The following is a 22,925-nucleotide window of genomic DNA, read 5'->3' on the forward strand; positions in this document are numbered from 1 at the left end:
TATCTCCATGTTGCCATGGTGATAAGAGTTCTAAACCATGAGTTCTAGAGTCTAGTCTTTTATCCACTGTGACATCATGTTCTAAGACTCTATAAATTCAGTTCTCTCAGACAGTCTGCTCTTTCAAGCCTGAAGATTCAAGCGTGTTGGTTGACTCTCGAATTTGTCGAGTTACGTTTGAACCGTTTGGAAGTTTTCTTGCTAGTATATCGTGCGATCTTTTTCTGTGTTTGGCATACAGAAACTGCTTTATGATGGAGTTCAGTGAAGGAATTTACAAGCCTGTACGAGTGTTGTTCGACACACCCATCTATGAACGTGCCATGCAAATTTGCTGGCACATTCCATCCTTCAAAGTGAAAGTTGCAATTGTGACTGAACTGTTGCAGCTTCAACTGAAGAACAAACTCCCGTCAAAGATCACGGTGGAGGACATGACAAACTTTTTGGTGGAGGAGAGCAAAAAGACCTTACGAGTACAGCTGTGGGAGTTTGAGGTTGAGGACTACGAGGACGAGGACGTGAAAGCTCTTCTCAAGCTTGTATGGGAAGTAAACACCAGGATGATTAACAGGGACGTGGAGTTTCAGGCAAAACGTCTGCTTGACTCTCCAAACAACATCCCTCCCAAGCACCCAAAAATCCTCAGCCAGGCTCATGACTATGCTAGAACCCTGGTGGAGCAACTAGAACAACCTCCCATCACCAAGAAGCTAAGTCCACAAGAGGTTGTTCTGGATTTGGTCCCAAAAATACTGCAGGCCTTTTGGGTTCCTAAAAGAACAAATTCAAGGGACATGCCTTCAGAACAGCTCTCGAAGATGGCTGTCAGCGTGAGCAAAGCCGTTATGGATGGAGTATTATCCTCTCTGTCTACCTCACTCCATCAGGTTGCCTTCCCCCGCTCAGTGAGGGATCTCATGGTCCGCTCCATAGAGGGAAAGGTGAGACAGAGGTACTCTCCTGATATTCTGCGGAGGATGCTCAACAACTTTGAAACAGAGCTGTTAAAAATCATCACCAAGGCTGCTGTGGATTACATCTGTTTCCTGTTTCAGCGTCAGACTCGATCAGGTATCAACGCTGAAAAACCCTCAGAGCTCACTGCTGTCCGGGAGACTCTGAATATGAGCCAGCAAACACAAAACCATGCTCCACATGTTGTCCTACAAGCTCCTGTTGAAAAGACCAAACCTCTGAGCAAGGCTGAACTTCCTGCCACCATCAGGATGGACGAACAAACAAAGTTTTCCATCAGTCAGGCGAGACCAGAGAAGCACTTAACTGGTCCAGGACCATACTCTGCTCAGACGCAGTCCCCACTTCCTGATTATACCCCTCCAGCTGAACCTTCAGTCTTGATTTCAGTCCTGGGGGATGGGGTCGTGGATGAGCGGACTAGTCAAGACTCAGAGGAAAACGTACACCCTTCTCCACCACTTCTTCCAGTGGATGCTGATGGAGCTCCTTCTGTCAATCCAGCTTATGAGGAGTCTTTATCAAGCCAAAACCCAGACCCTGCTGCTGCGACGCCGTCGCCAACAACCATTGATACCCCACCAGCTGAACCTACAGTTATGGTCTCAGTCCTGGGGGGTGAGGTAGTTGATGAGCAGCCCTGTCAGCATCAAGAACCTGCTAGTGCACAAGCTCCAGAGCTTTTTGTTGATTTTAACGATGTTCCCTCTGCTGCCACTGAGAGAGAACCACAAGAGCCCTCACCAGGCCAGGAACCCAACCCTGCTGTTGTGACGCTGTCACCTCTCCTTCATGTGACCCCGCCAGCTGAACCCTCTGCAATGGTTTCAGTCCTGGGGTGTGAGGTTGAGACCAAGCAGCAGGACCAAGAACCTGAACTTATTATGGTTCTATCTTCACCAATCCAGGAGGAATATGAGGAACAACCATCTGGGATCACTCGGGTCTCAACTGAAGAGCATTTAGGCCAGGTACCAGACTCTGCTAGTGCGACGCAGTCGCAGCCTCTTCATGCCCTGCAGGCTGAACCTGAAATGATGGTTTCAGGCCTGGAGGGTGAGGGGGAAACTCAACAGCCCAGCAGATCGCCATCCGTTCAGGGCTCCACTGATGGGGCTCAGAATAAGGTCCCGGAGACTGGATTCCAAAGGTTCTTAAGGTGGTTTAGAAACACCTTCTTCTGCTGCCTCCGGCCTGAGGAGGAAGACTGAGAACCCTTCAGTCGTATTATTCCTGTAAATAAATTGTAAATAAATGTTCATGACAAAATAATGAATTCATGATTCCATTGAAGTCTGTTTGTATCAGCCTGTCTCATCTGAGTTGTTTTGATGTTTGTAAGACAGTGTTATTGTGGATCATTAATCTAAAGCTGAGGAAGAACAGTGAAATCAGATGGTGAAGCTGGTAAACTTTGATGAATACGTTCTTTTTTTTATCAGTTTCAGATCTCATTGGCTTTTATTGCCACTCTTTAAATAAAGATTCGTTGTTGATAATATTATCCACAAATTTGCAAACATGAGCATCACCAGCTCTGATGATGTTGAATCAGCACAGATCCATTTCATTCAGGAGCAGAGAGGTTAACCAAAGCCTCCAACTGATTCACACATCTAGGCAGCAAATTGTCCGATTAGTAGAATTAAAAACCTCCTGAAATAGCTGGTTTAAATTGTTTAAAAATTAATCCAATCATGTCTGAAATTTTGATGTGACCAACGACGGAGATACAAATTATTCACAGCACTGATTTCTATCCACACTAGTAGATTTTATCATAGAGGATTTTCAAATATTCACCACTAACATCAGACACAGTCCTGTTTAATACCAGCCACCATTGTGAAGAGGTGCCTCTTTAAATATAACATTCCTGCATGTCTTACATGTATTATGAACTTTTATTGTGCTTTAATAAAGTATATGTACAGTATAGCCTTGTCTCTCTGTGTTGTGTTTTTATAATCCAGGGTTTGAATTAATGACAAATTATTAGACTGAAAACTTAGGAAACTTCAGTTGGTTCCACCTGCACTGCTTGAGTGGATTTATCAATTTCTATTGGTTAAATGGGAAATAATAACCACAATCAGGACAGAAAGAGTGAAGTTAGTAGAACTCATGAAATGAACAGCAGAGAACCAAATAGAGATCAGGACACAATGGACTGATAATGCAGTGTTGTTCAGTTTAAACACAATAAACAAGGAGATCCTGTGGTTCATTAATGAAAAACAAACAAGTTGATAAAATCTTTATGGGACGAGAAATATCCAGTTAGTTCCATGCAAGGGTGTCAGTTTGTTTTGGTGGGGGGGTGGCTATTAGCAAAAGTGACTTTTGAGAAGTGCTGGTAGGCTTAATTCATGTTTTTTTTTACTGTCAGTACTGAACTACAACAAAACATGCTCACAGAGCAGAATCGTACAGCAAGCATAGACACAGATCCTTCTCATATCTCATACAAGAGCAGCTGTGCACTGACTGTCAACAAAGCAAGATTTACAACAAAGTCCAACACTGAGGAATAGACAACTGGCATACAGACCAAGATATGGCACCAGGTAATTTAACTAATAACAAAGAACAACTCTACATGTATTCAGCCTACTGTTGTGTGTGGAAAAGGTGATCTTACCTCATGCGGTCACTCTAAAGGTGTTTTTGAGCTCAGGATTCACACTGATGAAACTCTTCATCATGTCTTGTATATCCAATTGTTCAACAATTTCTCCATGCATATTCATGAGTGCAAGGTGTGTATGTAGGTCACGTCTCTCAGAGAGCCATGACCATCCAACCTTACTGTAAAGCAGGCCTATTCAATTAGCAGCCTGGGCTCCACATGTGGCCCAGAACCAACCCCAAAGTGGCCCAACCTGTGGTCATGCCAGAGATGCAGAGGACAAATTTTCATAATTTCCTACAGTATTTCAGACCATGAATGCAACACTCCATGTAGCCTAGCAACAGTCTACCTACAACGCACTGTGTTGTTTTGAAGCGTTGCTAGCGATGCTGACAGAAGTAGCCCCAAGATACAGAGTATAAAACATTTCCTTTTCATCTGTAGCTACAACTGTGCATATTTAGTTTTTATCCACTTAAAGATATGCCTGGGTAAGATGTGACCAAAATTATTATTTACAGAATTTCATTTTATTTTTTTCATTCTGTTTATTTTATTTCTATTCAAGTGAAAGAAAAACATTTCTACTACCTCAGGTTATGTTCAATACAACTCAGTTGTGTTTTTATACACTTCTTGATGTGCTTTTGACATGTTGCCAAATTTAAAAGGGAGACTGTAAATAAAAAGCTTGATTTTAAAATTTGTCCAAGTTGAATTTTTAATTGAATAGCCCTGCTGTAAAGGATGTAGTGATGAGTGTTATAGACATCTCCTGTAATATAAAAATTTTTTTTTTTTTCCATAATTCCTGCATGACAGGGTTAAACTTATACTGTTAAGCATTTTTAATCAGCTGAATTGTTTTTTCCTCTTGATATATTTGCTGTAACTGTGTTCAAAATACAACACGGTACCTTTATATACTGTAGTTTTAATTTCTCCTCCTCGATCTGTCTCCTCTTCATGTTGATGTTCTCCTGGATTCTTCTTTTGTCCTGTGGGGAGAAGAATCAAACACACGTTTACATCATGTGTACATCTGACAGCATGGAAACTATTCCACCTGTTGTCTTCCTGTGATGACATTTCAACCTTGAGCTGACAGCTGAGAGCCAGAGCCATGAATAGCTGGAACTGTTTATGACCAGGCCCAGCCTACCTGTTCTCTGTGGATGTACGTTTGGTCTCTGTCCACCTGCTTACTAAAACCTGGACAACTTTCCCTGCTAATGAGCAGTAAAGAAGACTGTGTTCAATCAGCTTGACATTTATCATCAGAGAATAATGGACAGGTAGTAGTCCTGCCTGGATAATCACAGACAAACAGGCTGCTTCATGGCTTCATTATTATTTAATGCAGCATCAAAACAAACGCTCTACATTCCTAGATGTCACACTGATGGGGGTCACTGTGGGCTAAAATTAGCTCCTGGATCATGGATCAATGTGGCACTAAGCCTCAGTGAAAGGGGATCTCCCTAATGACGTCTGCTGGTATTTATAGTCCTGTCTCTGTCTGTCTGGCTTTGTTAAACTCAGTGATGTAAGTCTGCGAGAAAATTTGGACCATGAAAACCATTTCACAGAGACAACTGGTATCAAGATCATTAAAGGCTTAAAATTAAATCACTCTTATAGGGTTTTATAAATCAGATGAACCAGGTTCCAGATTTGTGCGTAATGTCTGAAGATAACGTCACCAAAGTAGCTCTTGGAAGCCGGAGTGAACATGTTCACCCTCTAAATAAAAATGTTCAGACAGCAGAGGCCTATTTAAATCCTTTATTGGACCTTGTTTGAGCCTCTACACTTTAAGAAAGATACAAATTATTGGGAGAAGAACATTGCCAATTAAAAGAATTCACCCCCTTTGATGTTTTACCCTTTTATCAAATTTAGAAATCAATCATAATTGGTATAATTTGGCTCTTTAGACAAAAAAATACTCCATAATATCAAAGTGAAAACAGATTTCTATAAAATAATGCCAAACCAAAATAAGTTATGTAAAGTAAGTGACTGCATAAATATTCACCCTGTTAAAAGTGACTGGCCTAATTCAACAGAGGTCCAGCTAACTGGTGCAAGCAGTCTCACAGTTAGTGAAATGGGGATTATCTGAGTGCAGTGAATGTGCCTCAAGTGATTGTAGTATAAAGACACCTGTCTCTGGAGGCTCCAGTCACTGTTTAATCAGGATTCCTGGCAACCATTACACCATGAAGACAAAAGAACACTCCAAACAACTCAGAGAAAAAGTAACTGAAAAGTATAAATCAGGCACTGAACATCCCCCAGAGTTCAGTTAAAACCACCAAGAAATGGAGGGAATATGGCACATGTGCAAGGTTATAACAGCTGTGGATTTTTCATTAGTTTTAATTTTCAATTCGTTTTCACCTTTTGTTTCAATTTTCAGTTTAGTTTAATTTAATTTTTACTGCTGTTTTTTTAGTTAAGTTTAGTTTTTATTTTGGAAAAAATGCTTAATTTGAGTTTTTTTCAATTTTTTTAGTGTTAGTTTTAGTTTTGATGGCAATTTGGGATGCCCGTCAGGTGCAAGACCCAAAAGTTGTCTTCACTTTTTACTTGAATTAATCGATTTTGATGTTTGTATGCAGCTTAAGACCTAAAACGACCCTTCTCTGAAGTTGTCTTCAAACAAATCAGGCGATTTTACTCAGGCTTGGGTGTTCATGTCAGTCAGCTACTGTGACAGGCTAAAAAGGAGATTTTGTCCCTAATTCTATTTCATTTTAGTTAGTTTTGTTAGTGCAAAGTACAGTTTTTGGTTTTGGTTTAGTTAGTTTTGTTTTTATCCGTAAAGCTCGGTTTTTATTTAATTTCAGTTAACTGAAATGATTTCACATTTTAGTTTTAGTTATTTAGTTAGTTTTAGTTAACTACAGTAACCTGGGTAAATCTGCCTAGATCAGGCTGTCCTCACAAACTGAGTGAGCGAGCAAGAAGGAGACGAGTGAGAGAGACCACCAAGACACCTATGACTACTCTGAAGGAGTAACAATCTTCAGCAGCTGAGATGGGAGAGACTCTGCAGACAACGACTGTTGGCCGGGTTCTTCACCAGTCAAAGCTTTATGTGGCAAAGAGAAAGCCACTGTTGGAGAAAGCTCAGATTCAATCTGGACTAGAGTTCACCAAAAGGCATGTGGGAGACTCTGCAGTTAAGTGGGAGTTCTTTGGTCTGATGACACCAAAATGGAGCTTTCTGGCCATCAGACAGGATGCTAAACACTGCACATCACCTCAAACACACCATCCCTACTGTGAAGCACAGTGGTGGCAGCATCATGCTGTGGGGATGCTTCTTAGCAGCTGGCCCTGGAAGGCCTGTAAGGTAGAGGGTAAAATGACTGTGGAAAAATATAGGAAAATTTGAGTGGCCGAATCATTCCAATAGAGATGCACCCTGACAGCTTGAGCAGTTTTACAAAGAGGAATGGAGTAAAATTGCAGTGTTCAGATGTGCAAGCTTGACTGAGACCTATCCACACAGACTCTGCTGTGACTTTTGTACTGTTCTGTATGACAAAGCTTCACATTGGCTTAGAAAAGGGATGAGCTCTCAATCCCAATCTCACAATCTCACAATCTCAAATCAAACTTCTAAGGACGAGAAGTAGATGACAGCTGAGACATGTATTCACATCATTGTCTAATCTTCCATGTCTCCGCTGCAGGAGAGTGTACAGATGAGTAGGGAATGCTGGTAAATCCTAATCTGACATGACTAACTCCTACAGATATTCATCAAAATTATTATGCATTATTTGTCTTCAGTTTTTTTTGTGTGTGTCACAGAAACAGTGCAGCATAGCAGTATGATAAACAGTTTTTAGTAAGACTCATTATTTTGTACTGAGCAGTCAAATAATAACAATTATATATTTACTATTATGGGTCTTTATTACTAATATTTTATTGTCAAAAATTACTATTATTATCATTACCAATGACAATAAGAATAGTAATGAAAATAATGATATAATAGTAATTATTATTGCTTTCATTATTTTTTTTATGTATTACTGTAACAATAATAATTACTATTATTATAAACTATAATATTAACAATATAATAATAATTATTATTATTAATATTATTATATTAATAACAATGGTAAAAAATGATATAAACAATAATCTATATATTATTAGAATCTGTGGAACTGTAAACTTTTTGGACGTACATATTCTGTGATTAATCAAAACGTCATTATTAATCATGTGTCTGAGCTCTTTCACAGCTAACTGTGTACCGTTCTGTTTCATACTCCAGTAAAAAGATTAAACTGTCTATCCTAATAAATATTCTTTAAGATTTCTAACCCCTGATTCAGTCTTGAAAAGGATTGGAGGAACTGAGAGAAATCACTTTGATCTCCACGCTGACACAGAAACAGATCATGTCTAGTTTTCAGGTTAAAAACGATGATGACATTACCACTCCAGAATCATGTCTTAAATAATTTCCAATTTACATTTTTGAGTCTTGAATTGTGTCAGCAGATTTCTGCCCTCCGTTAAAGTCGTGCTGCCTCCCTGTACTCCGAGGAGGGAGAGCTGACCTGCACATCTACTGCAAGATCTATCAGATTCTCCTCTACCGCTCTGTCTTCCTGCAGTACACCCACACTTTTTATTTTCAGACCCTGCATGGAGACAACTCACTGCTGCATCATGGCATCCTGCTGTACCATAATTTCACACCGGGGTAGCTCTTGCTAAGTCTGCCTAGAGTAGCTTTGACAGGCTGATAATCAAGTAAGGATTTAGTTCTGGAAGCAAACCATTGAGTTCTTTATTGACTTGTGTGGAAAGTCTAATGAAAGCTAAAAATGTGTCCACTTAGAAGAAGTCCAGAAAGACTTGGTACAGGTCCTTACCGTGATCGCCTGGAGCCTCTCCTTCAGCAGGTCAGCCTCCTCCATGATGGCCTGCAGAGAAAACAGAGGAGTCAGTAGGGAATAAACAAGAGGAAATGGCCAGAAAAAAATACTTTAACAAGCACAGAACACACGCTTTGACCTTTGCGTTGTACAAGTGGGGGCTGGCGCCAGTGAGCATACAATCAGGACTGCCTTTGAAGGGGGGGCTTCCTAGGATTCAGGAAAGATTGCCCATAAGGAGGGAAAATGGGGCGAGTAATCTGGGGCCCAGCCAAACTGGGGTCCCATAGAGGTCTGCAAAACATGGTCCATTATAGAGTTCTTAAAAATTCAAACCCCCTTTTCCTTAAAACGGAATTATCTTTTCATTTGTGATGTTAACAATGTGGATGGGCATATTGAACCTAAATGATTAGGGAAGTGATGTCACACTTAACAGCTAGGCCAAAAATGTGCACAAATGTCAGGATGCCAGAAAATAAAGTAGAAGAAATGGAGATCAAATTTCTTGGAAAATAATAGAATAATCATGAAAAGAAACAAAATTGGTCAAAATGCAAGAAAAAGAAAGAAAAATGGCATAAAGGGCAAAAGGTGACAAAATGGGTCAAAATAGGCAAAAAAGGCAGAAATCGATCAAAAGTTACAATAATGGCCAAAAAAGTAGCAAGTGGCAAAATGGGCAAAAATGACCAAAAAAAAAAAAAAGCAAAAATTGGGTTAGGCAAAAACAATTGGTAGAAATGGACAAATTGTGGCTGTTTAGCAATGTAAAATTGGGCAAAAAGTGGCATAAATGAGCAGCAAGGGGGAAAGGGGTGAAATGGGGCAAAAAAAAGGCAAAAAGCACCAAAAAAAAGTTGCAAAAGGGTAAAAAAATGGCAAAAGATAGCTAAAAAATGCTAAAACATTTTGCAGGGGTGGGTAAAAATGGCAAATATGGACAAAAAGTGGAAAAACAGGCAAAAATCAGTTTAAAAAAATGGCAAAAAAGGGCAGAAATTGGATTAAAAATTAAAAATTGGGCAAAAAGTGGCAAATTGAAAAGACAGTAATGAATGATAAAATTTGTGAAAAGGGTGGCATAGATAAATAATACCAACATCAGAGACCAGCAATAGTTTGGCACACTTTTCAGCTTCAAAATAACGGAACTGTTAGCAAAGACGCTAGCACCAGTACTACTGATCCAACACACATGCACTGATACCATCAATACATCATAAATGGGGAGGGCCCATTCACAGAACTGGGGCCCAGTTAGTTCTGTGGGCGGGTCAGCATGAAGACCAGCTACAAACGTATTAGCTCTACATTTTAGCAGTGTAAATGCATTTTGAAAGATTGTGCATTTACACCAATAAGATTTAGGGGCTCGATTTGCTCGAACCTCGGAGGGTTCCATCATTTCTGTGGTCGGGCCTGCAAACAATTCTTCACTCATGCTGGTCACTATAAAACCCTTTACTATCAACAGATGACAAAAGACCTGGATCATTTTGTTGTTATATAAAACTGAAAATGCCATATGCACAAAAAATAAACATATAAAGACATATTTCTTTTTCCCGAAAAGATATTTTTTGTGGTGTACTTCAGCAGGATGACTGAAACCATACATAGATGTAGTTGAGTCCCTAAAGATCTTATTCTAAAATCGTCTCTATGCCATTTTTGTTTAGCTGTGCCTTAGATGAAGATCTGCCTTCCACACACAGTCTGTTCTGGGAACAATGATATACTGCAGTCATTATAACACATAAGACGGATTTGTTCCATCACCACTGACAGGGAGAGAAACTGAAACAGAAGTGGCATGCCTGTGTCACATGTCAGGTGGGTGATTGATCCCTGCACAGGAATGGCACAATGGCTGTGAGGAATGTAACATGGATATGTTGGGACTTTGTGTTGTAATGCATGACAGTAAACCAGAGAAGCACTCAGGGTTAAGAAGCACCTGACACATAGCACAGACAGCAACATCTCACAGAGCTGTTTGAAAAGTGAGCATATCACTTCCACAGACACGTGAGGGAGGAGGAAGCAAGGCAAACACACTGTGATAATGTGCTGTGGGAGAAATAGCGGGGAGGCAAATGAAGCTGCAAAGCTAGAAATAGAGCAGGGGAAGGTGGGAGAAAATAGACAATAAGGCTCTACAAATGAAACGAAAGACACAGGAAATATGGACCGTATTAGCTGTATTTTATGGTGATAATGTTGAAACATTATTTACATTTTTACTGTACAAAGATGCACATCAATTTCTCACCTGGATCTACTGAAGTTCTAGAGATACTGAGAGAAAACCTTCTTGAAAAGTGTTGCTTTACAGAAACATTTTACATTATTGATAACAGCATATTTTGGAAATAGCAACACATTATGTTTCAGTCATGAATCGATACTGAGCATTAAAAAATAATGTTGTACCATTACTTTTAGGGGATATTGATGATTTTTTTTTCAGTGCCCATCACTTCACACTACTGCTTGATCAATAACAGCCTCCAAGCAAGGGGCTGCATCCCACCGTGTAAACACGTAATAATGAACATGACAGAATGTAGATCCATCCGTCAATAATGAAGTTGTGTACGTGCACTTTAAGACTTTGCAGCAAAGTACACAGAAATCAGCACAGTAACTGAGTCACAAATGAGTTAACTGCTGGTTAACCTGCGCTAAAATCGGCATCGCTGCTACACAATGAATGAGTGACTGTTGCGCTTAGCACTGCAGGTCACACTTGTTAGGGTTAGGGTTAGGGAATCAGCTCTATTACTTCTAGCTCTTTGCTCCCTCTCCCCCTCCCCTTCTGCCTCCCGATGTAGCGGAGACTCAGAGAAGGGGGTATCTGCAGGCTAACATTACTGATAGTAAGGGAACTAATGTTGTCTTATCAATAATGTTATCAATAATGTTACACAGGTCATTAGAATCTAAATATTATATTTACCGTACATTTCCTTGCATTCCTCCCTCCCTCAGGTGTCCCTGAAGCCTTTGGCAAGTCCTGTACCCCACTTATCTGCTGGTTCTGTTCTAAATGTTCTGTTTGTTTTCTTATTTTTGTGTTGTATTTAGTAGAAAATAAAAAAGTTTGGAAAAATAGTTTGTGAATTTAATTGGGGATTAAAGACTTTGAGGAAACAATGTCTTATCATGTATAAAACAAAAAAACACTTATGAAAAACTACTTTAAGTGAACTTTTTATTTCCTGCCTATCAAAGCCGTGTTAACTCAAGCAACATAATTGCAATGCTCACTGATTTCGCTGGATGGCGCTGTTGTGAAAAACAACAGCCTAGTTCTATGGGCCTGAACCTGTGGTCCTGAAACTGCTGACTGCGAGCCTGCAGATAGGGACTATTGGAGACTCAGGCTGCAAGTGAAAGTGAAACTCAAGATTTAGTCCTTAGGAAGATTTCAGTCTTGTATGCGCCAGATGGATGTGCTTCACACATCCATCTGGTAAACCTCTCATAGCCAGCATTTGGGATGGGGCAGAGCCTTAAAAAAAAAAAAACTCAGAAGGTGATTGGATGAATGCTCTGTCTGTCACATCTTTACGGGCCAATCAGAGCAACAAAACACGTGACGTAGCCTCTACCAAGAAGTAAACTCCTTAGAGAACTGCATAACGCGAACCATGGCGACTGTAGACATGTCAGTACACGATTCTGTTGTTGTTGAAAAGAAAACAACTCAATGCTGTTCTTTGTTCTTCTTTTAACAAAGAAATATTGTCAAGTTCTGATAGAACTGGCGCTTTAGCAGCATCCACATTAATGTCTTCTGCCATAATTGCACCGGCCTCTTGTATTTAGATCTGTTGTAAATAGCTTTTAAATTGCTTTCAAAATAATCTAAATGCTTTTATTATTATAGTTATTTTTATTGAAGTAATGGATGCATATTGTAGTAAAATAAAAAATGTGGTAGACTATTAAAATGAAAGGTTTGATTTGAAGAGCATTGCAAAGTACAGTTTGACTCAGAGTCAGACAAGATAAACTGTGTAAGCATTGATAGCCTATTAAGTAAAGGAGAAGTTAGTTTAAATATTTCTGAATAGACCTGTATGCTTCACAATTATGACTTTCAGCCATATAAATGACATATTTTCTACTCATGTATTTTTTCAAAAATTAAAAAAAAGTGTAGAATCTAGTCTCATTTCGTCTGAGATACTGTCTTCTCACACCCCTAGTTAAAATATTTCATTGGCCAACAGGTTGGTGAAGAAGAAAAAGAGAAAACCTTGACTTGTTTGACAGTATTTGAACAATTATACAGAGAAAAAGGTTGCTCTATGTGGTTATTGACGCACAAATTTGTCATAAAAATTGAATGAAAAAATCATGATAAAATCGAGATTGTGATCTGGCCATAAAAAAATTGTGATATAATTTTTTTCCATATTGCCCACCTCTACCTAAGCCTTATTCTTTGTTTTGCTTTGAATCTTTGCTATAGCCAACTTTGGGCTCTTGAGCCGCATGTGGCTCTGCATTGACCAGTTTTGGCTTTTCAAAGATTAGTTAGGAACAAAATAATCCTTCGAAAAACTTTAATAAAGGTAAACACTGTCATCAGTAGGGATTCATCAAATGGCACACCAATCAATCAATCAATTACCCAAACAAAGAGGACGGGCTATAATTGCCAAATTTAAATGGAAACTTTTGTGTTCTTTGATCCGTGCATTATTACCATTTGGTGCATGCCCCACATGAACATGCATAAGAGAAAGAGAGCAGAGGATGTCTGTTGGTGGTGCATCTCTTTAGTAGGTCCATTCATTGAGGTATGCTGTCATGTGTTGAAATTGAAGCTTGTTACAGTTTAACTAGTTTCTTCAGTCAACTTCTACCAGTGCTCTCCTGTGATGATTAATGCGATACGTGTCATCATCAACGAGCCTAACGTACATGGACTACACATTGAGATAACTCAATATCTAGTGAAACGTGGCCAGACATGGGTATTTTATTTGATCTTTAATGATACTGACAATAAAAACTGTCAAAAGAGTAGAAACATTAAATGAAAGCTACAAAATGAGGTAGGGCAAAATGATGTGTCTGGCCGAGCTGCAGGTGTGAGGCCGGGCCGGTTTTAGTCATTTGCAGGCCCGGGTCAAAGACCAAGATGACACCCCCCCAACTTTAGCTAAAAGCATTAATAATGAGTGGTTAACAGAGCTACAGAACTACAGTAAATATCCAAATGTGAGATATAAATACCCAAATAACCAACCATAACCCATTAGCTCTTTAAAGGCGTCTCATAGCTCAAACTTGGCACATGCAAATATTTTAAAATGTCTTTAGGCCAGGCAGAACTTCCATTAATAAAAAATATGGTCATTGTCAATGACATGTCCTTCCTTCTAAAACTGTACCAAGTATTTATAAGACAATGTGGCTCTTGGGTAGAATACGGTTGGGTAACTCTGCTGCTGCTGTAGCATAGCTTGATGTCTCTGAGTAAGGTCTACAGACATGATGTCTGTACTCTTGTGAGATACGTGCCTATGCTAATTAGGGGTGGTAAGGTAGACGACGAATACGTCCAAGTGAGTATTATAAAAAGTCGAGTTCTCACTTCAGTCCAGATAGCGGCAATGAGCCTAAAAGCTGGCAGCAACCTTCATTACAGAAGAAGGAGCAGTTACAAAAACAAACGAAGAAGAGTGATGGCACGTGTGCAGTTAGAAGCGCCGCCGGCTTCGTTTAAATCACCCATAAAGCAATGGTGCTCTGGCTCTGTGTATTAACTTTACCTTCAAATATCAGCCTCGGAGGAGTGAGAGAGGGACTCTGCAGCTGTGTCATAGGTAAATCTATCCTCAGATTTCAGACGGCTTTAACCTCTTTATCCCCAAAATGGGCTGTGAAAAGTTCTTCCAAACTTTGTAGTAGGTCCCATTGCTTGAAAAAGTAGTCCAGTGCTTAAGTCCGTGTTGAAATCGGCAAAAAGACCAATTTGCATACTTACCAGTAACTTGCGGTTGTGTGATGATGCATTCAAGTTGGCTGGGAAATTTTAGGGTTTAAAGAATGGGTATAAATATGTCAATATTGGGGCCCCCTTGGATTTGCGAAAAAAAAGGGACACTTGACCAAATTTTTGGGGCGGAGGGTTCGGGCATCATAACCAGTTCAGACTGACCAAATTTACATAAAATTCAGCTCGTTTTTTCGTGCTGGTGGCTTACATGTATTTGCTGCATCTCCTTCTTTGTCAGTCATCTCTCCTTCCATTTCAAATGAAGACGCCAAAACTTGGTGAGAAGAAGGTCTCAGCGCGGGCGTCTGCTAATTCAACTTGCTGTCTCTCTTCGGTCAACTTTCCCTCCCTGTTTGAGTGAGCCGCTTTGAGCGCTGGGGCGCGTGCGTGTGACGTACGCATAGACGGGAAGAAAACAGAGACAATTTTAAAAAAGCCACCGAAGCACGGGGGACCTTTCTAGACTACAGAACGAAGGAAATCAAATGAGGGTTTTGCATTTTCCCCAAAAAACGGGACAAATTATGTCCCGGGAGAGATTTTTTTTTTCCCGGGACAGCTGGTAAAAAAAGAGAACAATTCTGGGAAAAACGGGACGGGTGGCAACTCTAGTCAATATGTCAATGAAAATAACCTAGTTATTCAAAAATGTATTTATTTATTCATATTTTTAATCATTGAAGAACTTTTGGAGGGAGGTCGCAGTATTATTTCTAATTTAAATGTAATTTATTCAGTCTATTTATTTTAATACAATTTAATTAAAAAATTAAAATGAAATTTTATTTATCCGTTTCAATCACCTTACCGAAAACATACCGAACCGTGACTTCAAGACCGAGGTACGTACCAAACCAAAATTTTTCTGTACCGTTACACCCCAATACAAAATCATTAAATCTATCTGTATGAGACCAAAAAAGACCAAAATTCCTGTCTTCTTCCTCAGTGATTCAGTGACTGTTCACAGCAATGTCTCCCCCCTTTTCTTCTCTGTGATATTTATGGTATAACGCCATGGTTTCCTGTAGACAAACAAGCAGAGACTGTGGCGGGACCAGGACTGGATATTTAAATTGCATGGAAGTCACACAGCAGACCAGCTTTTAGGTGGATTTTACTGAGCTGTGGGAACACACCAGTGCAAAGCTCTGTAGAGATCAGGACAATGTAGGCAACTACAACAGAGTGGGAAATTAACACCTGCCACCAGCCAGATGCAGGTACCTCTGAACAGTGTCAGGTAAATTTAGTAAACTTACTGACCACTGGGGCAGGTGAATGAAAATAGCACCAAACTGAATGATTTTATGACAGTTAACATCACAAATGAACCCCCCTTTTTTTCCCTGTTCCTACTTTATGAGCAAAGCTGAGCAGACCTAAGGTGACTGACCAAAAAACCTGTCCACATCATCTCTGCCTGAGAGCTGCTGTCAAATGTTTACAGGCGGCTGTGTGCCGGGATGGTTTGACTCTGCAACTAGTCTATCTTGAGGTGTGTTTGAGGCAAAGTCTTACTTGTTACAAGTCCAAGGTAGTTAAATAAAGCCTGAATTTTGGCATGAGACTGCAGCAACTGCACACACACAAATAAAAATCTAGCAAGTCTGACATGCATTATGCAGGGAGATGCCTCTGTATTTACAATATCCCTGTAGGAAGCACAGCAAGCATTTGCATGGTCAATTACAGGTTGAAAAACAAGATTTAAAATGAGTGACAGTTTGGATTATATATGCACCAACTGTCTCTTATTAAATAACCAATAACATGAATACTATAAGCCTGGATTATTATATAGTACCTTATTAAATAATGCTGGCTGGCTTTGGTCAAATCCTTACAGCATCTCCCTGCAGCCACAATCATATAAAATAAGTCCACCACTGCTCCTCAGTGTCTCATTTCACTTTAAAAACTCACACTCATCTGTGTTAGCAAACATTTCACCTTTTAATACTACATCTATTTTCTATACCCCTTTGCCCATTGGGGGGTGTCACCAGTTAACCTAACGAACTTGTCTTTGGTGGTGGGAGGAAGCTGGAGTACCTGGAGAGAACCCACGCACGCACGGTGAGAACATACACACTCAGCACAGAAAGGCCCTGACTGGGAAGCTCATTATCCTTAGTCTAAGTCGATACAAAATCCAAAATTAACAGAAACTGATTTGAATGCAAATAAAGGGAATTGTAAAAAACACTAATTCAGGGAGATTAATGGTGATTTAATATAAATCTGGATTTTGAAAAATAAATCATTTGACAGCCCTAACTTATACTTCCGCTGACTACCTGAGGAATGATCCCCCACCTTCTGGCTGAGAGGTGATTATACCACTGAGCCACAGTCAGTGTAACCCAAAATTTCCACATAAGATGATTGTGCTGCTCAAGGAAGTGCCGCAGGTTTGCTCTGACCAAAGGCAAGTGACCTCGCCAACTGGAAGTGTGTCTAGAGTGCTGCGCCATGGCGAGCAGCCCTGATCAGCAGGCAGAGATTATGGGAGAACTGCGAGTTCACGCAGAAATAGAATATCAACAGCGGACAGTTTTACCTTTTGGGGTTAATTTATCATTCATTCCAGTATAAGTCCATAATACTATTGCTTCCTCCATTGGGTGAGTTCATTAGGAAGTTAAAAGGCTTTATGTTTCTTTGGCTAAATGTCCTCAAAGTTAACTTTCCTCATCAATGGCCCCATTGTAGCTCTGTGCCCCTCTGACCTCCCGGTGACCCTTTGTTCTAGCTGCAGGATAGTCCATGCAATATGTTTTACTTTGAAAGAACTGGCTATTCTACGCTTGTGACTTCCTGTTTGGAGCTTTCTGATTGACGGGAATTGATGTAGTTTGGCAGCGGCTGGCGCTGAAAATAGACCTGCAGTGTATCTTGAAAGAAGTGGAGCGGAGTGGCGCTCATGGGACGCACCATTGCATAACTGGAGCGCGGGCAGTGGAAATGCTCTGATGGACTAGAGAGGGAGCGATTTGCTCTGCAGTATGTAAGCCGGCGAATCGCGGCATGGTCGCTGTAGGTGGAAATTGGAGGTAAGGGGGGGGCCTCATACCAAAGTCTGCTTATAGGACCTCACTTTGGCCTGTTAGCATATCAAAAGTCAGTTAGCTCTAGCAGGATCAGCACACACTTCTATTTTCAAGGCTGTTTAAATAAAAGGCTGGAAGGGGGCCCCTTTGACCAAATGGTCTTCTGCAGTCATGGGCCCCTGCAGGACCTTTTGGACTTCAGGACAAGCAATGAAAAAGTCAAATACAGCAGCCCAAGTCAGAATTAACACTGGAGGTTTGAACTCCACAGAATCATGTCTTTCAGAATATAGTTATGACCTTTAGATGTACAAGCCAATAGGTCAGGGTTACCCCTCTTTTTAACACACATGTATATTAATATACACTCCTATATTCATTTTTTACATACATCTTTCAGATTGAAAAAGATAAAAGCTAGGATTCATATTTCTTCATTTGTGTCACTTATAATGAATCCTGTGTGACCGAGTGACCCCTCACTAGATCGACTATGTAAAACTCCTGAATACTTGATCACTAGGATAGTTGCACGCTGCTGGATATACTTAGATATACATACAGTAGTAGGAATATGATCCTCTGTAATAATTGTCCAGGACAAGTTTATTTATGAGTGGTGTTGTTCACACAGCTAGCAGCCTGAGCCGGGTAAATGTCATCCTCTGCATCTTGTTCTCTCAATGTATCAGTGAGGATCTGTGGGTTCAAACAGTCAAGAGGTGGTGGAGTTCAGAGTGGCTTCATAAAAATGCGATGTGTTTCATTTCAGCATCTTTGTGTGAAACTGATAGGAATGCCTGATGCTGGTGAGAATAAATAGAAGCAGGTTATGAAGCAGGGATTTAGTGGGCTTGGATGTTCTAACAGAATGTATTGGTATTTGGATAAGACAAGATGGTGGTGCTACATTACTACTAACACGGTGAAAGATGCCTGGAGCATTATAAAAGCTGACTGACAAATACAATCAGTTGTTGATCCAAAGAGCTGTTTAACCTTTGGAGACCTGAGCTTTTGTTCAGAATGCATTTTTAGTTTCTCCCACTTATTTTAGAAAACTAGGACCTAATAAATCAAAACATCAGTCTTGTCTTTGGACGGGAATTTCTTGGAAATTTTCATTGCCTGAAATCACACACATTCTCAGAAATTTAAAAGAAATAACTTCAAATTCCTATGAAAATTCATAACATTTTTACCTCTGCCAAGGAGGTTATGTGATTGGGTGGGTTAGCTAGTTTGTTAGTTTGTTTGTTAGCAACATAACTCAAAAGTTGTGGACGGATTTTGATGAAATTTTCAGGAAATGTCAGAAATTGCATAAGGAAGAACTGGTTAGATTTTGGGAGTGATCCAGATCACTGTCTGGATCCAGGAATTTTTTTTAGAGATTATTCACTATTGGGAGAGGCTAATGGTGGAGGTCTGCGCTCTCCGAGTGCTTTTCTAGTTTTAACTATGCTTTCTAAAAGTACCCAAAAATTTCTTCATGTAGTCCAGATATCTTTTAGTGAAACTTTATCATAAAGCCTAAACATTTTCAAACAAATTCCCAAACTTCAAAGCAAATTCCCTCTAAAATTTCTTAGCACATTCCCAAACATTGGCATATACAACCTATTTTACTTAATCACTTCCCTCGCTCCTGTAAATGTCTCCTTCTAAACATGTTTTATTTTAGACTTGAAACATTTTGATAAAGAATTAGGTGAAGCGCTGCAGAGGCGCGCTCTGCTTGTTGTGCTTATGCGTGCACACTGACAAATGCGTGTTTAATGTGTTTTTTAAACACCTTGAGGAGATACTGTATAGCCGGTAAATGTTTGTTTATTTCCTCAACCTCTCTGTTCTTGTTTGTTGACTGCCACATGCGAGACCGTGTTATTTATGGCACACAGAAGTGAGGCATCGATAAGAGAATGGTTAAGATAAAGTGTAAATGATGCTGATGGATTGAGCCAATTGGAACTGGTCTTCGGTTCCCATCCCTAATTTCCGGTCCACTTGCATGGGATGATACATGTGCTGCACAATCCCTGACTAAAGTAAGCTCTCTTTGAAACGCTTCTCCATACTTATATCTAACAAGGAGATATGACTACTTACTGTTAGGAATCACAGCTTATTTGCTGTTATTTGTTGGTTGAGGTTGGCGATGCCATGTAAACATGTTTGATTGTGGGTCCGTCACTGTGCAGCCAAACAGTGTGATGCTTTGTTAAAGCTCCACAATAAACTGTATGCTGCAAAACTTTGAAGATAAGTCAAAAGACATGGCTTTAATGCTGTCCTTATTGTGTTGTAGGTCAATCACAGCAAATATGCAGCAGCGCCAGAGATGCTAGGCCATTGTGCAGTTATTTGGGGGAAAAACATCCCTCTCCTTGCCGTTTTTAACTTTCAAGAACTTCCAAGAGTTTAGGAAAAAATTTCCCCTCAGTATGACATTTGAAAAAAAAGACGTGTAAATAATGTCTCTAAATATCACTTTAACAATGCTATTACTAAGCCATAACCAGGAGTTAAATTAGTCTAAGCGGGATGCTGTTGTGGACCAGGGTATCTTAAAATTATCCAACAAGGATAACCACTGATGAGGAGGCTACCATCTCTGGTAGCTAGATGGAAGCCTCTACTCAGTGCAAAAAAAATGTCAGTTAACCCTGTTTCTAAAACACATTTTTAACCTGAAATGTGGTCCAAACTCTCTCTTAAATTTCTGTAGCCTGTCTGTTTCAAACAAGAAGTAATACAATAAGCCCAGCTGTCAGAATCTCATTATTTATATGAATAACAACCCAAAGCTGAGGTCATCAAGTGCTTTTTCACAAGGGCCAGCTTCTTGACTGATGCATTGGGGGCCAGACATTAAAATAAACTGGAGTAAATCCACACTTCCGCCTAACTAACATGCTCTTGTAAAACTATTATTTCCTCCAAAAATGAATGGAACTTTAAGCCTTTAACAGCCAGATCAGTCCCTATCACCTATACTGCAGCCAGCCACAAGGGAGCAATTGAGAAATTTGAGCTCATATCACTGAGTCCGATGCTAATATGCTGTCGTGATTGGCCAAAAACACATACAGGAAACGGATCTGTGCAGATTCTCAGAGAGGGATATTGCACTCTCAGAGAGCTTCTGTGGAAATTGATGCAAAAAACTGCAGCTTTAGTAAAGAGAACAGTACTAGGTATGTGTTAACAGATTACAAATCTACTAGTGTGCTTCTTCTTTGACAAGCCACTAGGTTTAAGGTTTTATTTAAACCCCAAGAAAAAAAGTTAAACAACAGAATGCCATGATATGCTCTCTCAAAATTTCTGTTTAATTATCCTCTGGGGGCCAGATGGAAAGCTGTGGGGGCCTGATGTGGCCCCCGGGCCTCCTGGTGATGATCACTGACCTAAAGTATATCAGTGTGACAAGATAGCACTTGGGTTTTTTCACCCCAAGTGTGACATCACAAGAAAATGGCTTCCATGGAAACATGGTCTATAAACCTAAGAGCATGATTTTTGCACTGTGGGAGGAGAGTGATGAGAGAGGACCCACAGAAACAAACACTGTATTGTCTTAAAAGAGGCTTTATTCATCTAGATAATACTACATCTATCGCTGAGTTAATGAACTGACTGTTGTTTAAGGGACAATTGAAGGGCTTTAATATTGAGCACATGAAGGCGGGTTAAATGCAAATGTCCTTGACAGTCCTGACAGTACGCACATTTGTTAGCTGAGGAGAGAGGGATCACAGAAACACCGGCCATGTCTGTCGTAAATACTGTATGCCAGTGCTCATGTTTTACACATTCATGTTCAGCCTCATCACACACCCACACACATACCGACTAATAGGAGCCTTACACCCACACATGCCAAACACATACACTGCACTAATGTCACCGCAGGAAAGACAGTTGTCATCGTGTATCCAGAAAATACAGAAAAATAACCTGGGTTAGAATACAAACAGCAGAATATAATAATCAAACCTTTATTATTAGATTTTTGCTTGTTATTTGGAAAACTTACATACAGTCTGAAGAGAGTGTTACAATTTCAAATTTAACTCAAAACATTCAGTTTTTTTCCTGACAATTTCTGTTATGTAGATTATTTCTCAGTGCTTCTTGGCAATAAATCTTATGTTGTTGGAAAGTCTGTTTATTTCCCTTTCAACTGGTGCCACATTTGTAAGGAACATGTATTTGTGGGATGAGCAGCTGAGCTGAGTATGTGGGTTGTGTCCATAAAATTTGGCATATCTTCTCTGCCAGTGCCAAACAGCTTATTCTGCTGTTGCTGACTTATTTTGAGCTCATTGTACCCCCAGGTGCTGACAATCAGGTGCGTGATTGTCATGGGTCCTGCTGAAGTGGTCAGTTGGTGCTCCAAGAATTGGCAGGCCTTGTTTGACTGATCTGGATAGGGCATGTGTGAAAGGGTGACTACAAGCTGGTGTGAAAAACCAAGTTGCAGCATTATTTGGAGTAAACCCTAGTACCATCTCTAAACCGAAGGCCAAGTTCCATGTAACGGGGGATATCCGAGACAGGCTGCCACGTGTGCATCCCAAGAAGACGACACCCCAAAAAGACAGTTACCTCACCCTGTCAGCACTTAGGAACAATAGGCTGCCTACAGATTTGCAGTTAAGGTTTGCAGGAATATCTGCCCAGCCAATCCGGATCAGACTGCACACAGCCAATCTCTTTTTTCATAAGGCTGCCAGGAGGCCTGCCATGACTGCCCTTCACAGTCAGGCCACTTTTGCACTGGTGTCAGCAACAAGTGCCCTGGAACCTGAACATGTGGAGGAACATTATGTTCAGTAATGTGTCTACATTCTGCCTACGGCAGTTGGGTCAAAGAGTCAAACTGTGCCTTTGCCTTTGGGGTAAGTGCTAATCCTGATCAAGGAACCTCACCCTAGTTTTACTTCCCCTATTCTTTTTCTAAGCTTTCTATATGGACTTTTCCTGCCATTGTTCCCATGTGTAATACTGGTATCAGGAATAGTTGTGTTTTGCTTGAAGGGACCATTGGGGGGCAGGGGCAAGAGTAGGTAATATCTGTGCTGCCACTATATAGAGCTTGCATGTACAGAGCTTTGAGTCTGTTACTGGTTCCAGAGCTGCCTGAGCTGTAATTACTATGAGGTCGAATTGGTAAAAAAGGAATGGCTGTATGGTATAGGGGCCGGTGATGGATTACCCAGAGGAGGATGGCTTTGAGGCACCTGAGCTTCCTGTCCAGCTAACCTGAGATGTTGTTGAGCTAACAGGATAAAATACATGTAAAGGGAGGTTTCCACTTGTCAGCC

At 40.3% G+C, this 22,925-nt stretch overlaps 1 protein-coding gene across 3 annotated transcripts in view; it reads right to left on the reverse strand.

Moving 5' to 3' along the window:
• palmdb (palmdelphin b) overlaps positions 1 to 22,925 on the reverse strand; it is an 86,370-nt gene that overhangs the window by 58,647 nt on the left and 4,798 nt on the right. For all 3 annotated transcript variants that reach the window (XM_041814202.1, XM_041814203.1, XM_041814204.1), the window contains exons 2-3: positions 8,521 to 8,571; positions 4,528 to 4,608 (exon numbers count right to left, since the gene is read on the reverse strand). In XM_041814202.1, coding sequence (XP_041670136.1) covers positions 4,528 to 4,608; positions 8,521 to 8,565 — 126 coding nt within the window. In that variant the 5' untranslated portion in view covers positions 8,566 to 8,571. The remainder of the gene's footprint in view (positions 1 to 4,527; positions 4,609 to 8,520; positions 8,572 to 22,925) is intronic.

The sequence above is a fragment of the Cheilinus undulatus genome, linkage group 19, assembly GCF_018320785.1.
Source record: "Cheilinus undulatus linkage group 19, ASM1832078v1, whole genome shotgun sequence".
Taxonomy (NCBI): Eukaryota; Metazoa; Chordata; class Actinopteri; order Labriformes; family Labridae; genus Cheilinus; species Cheilinus undulatus.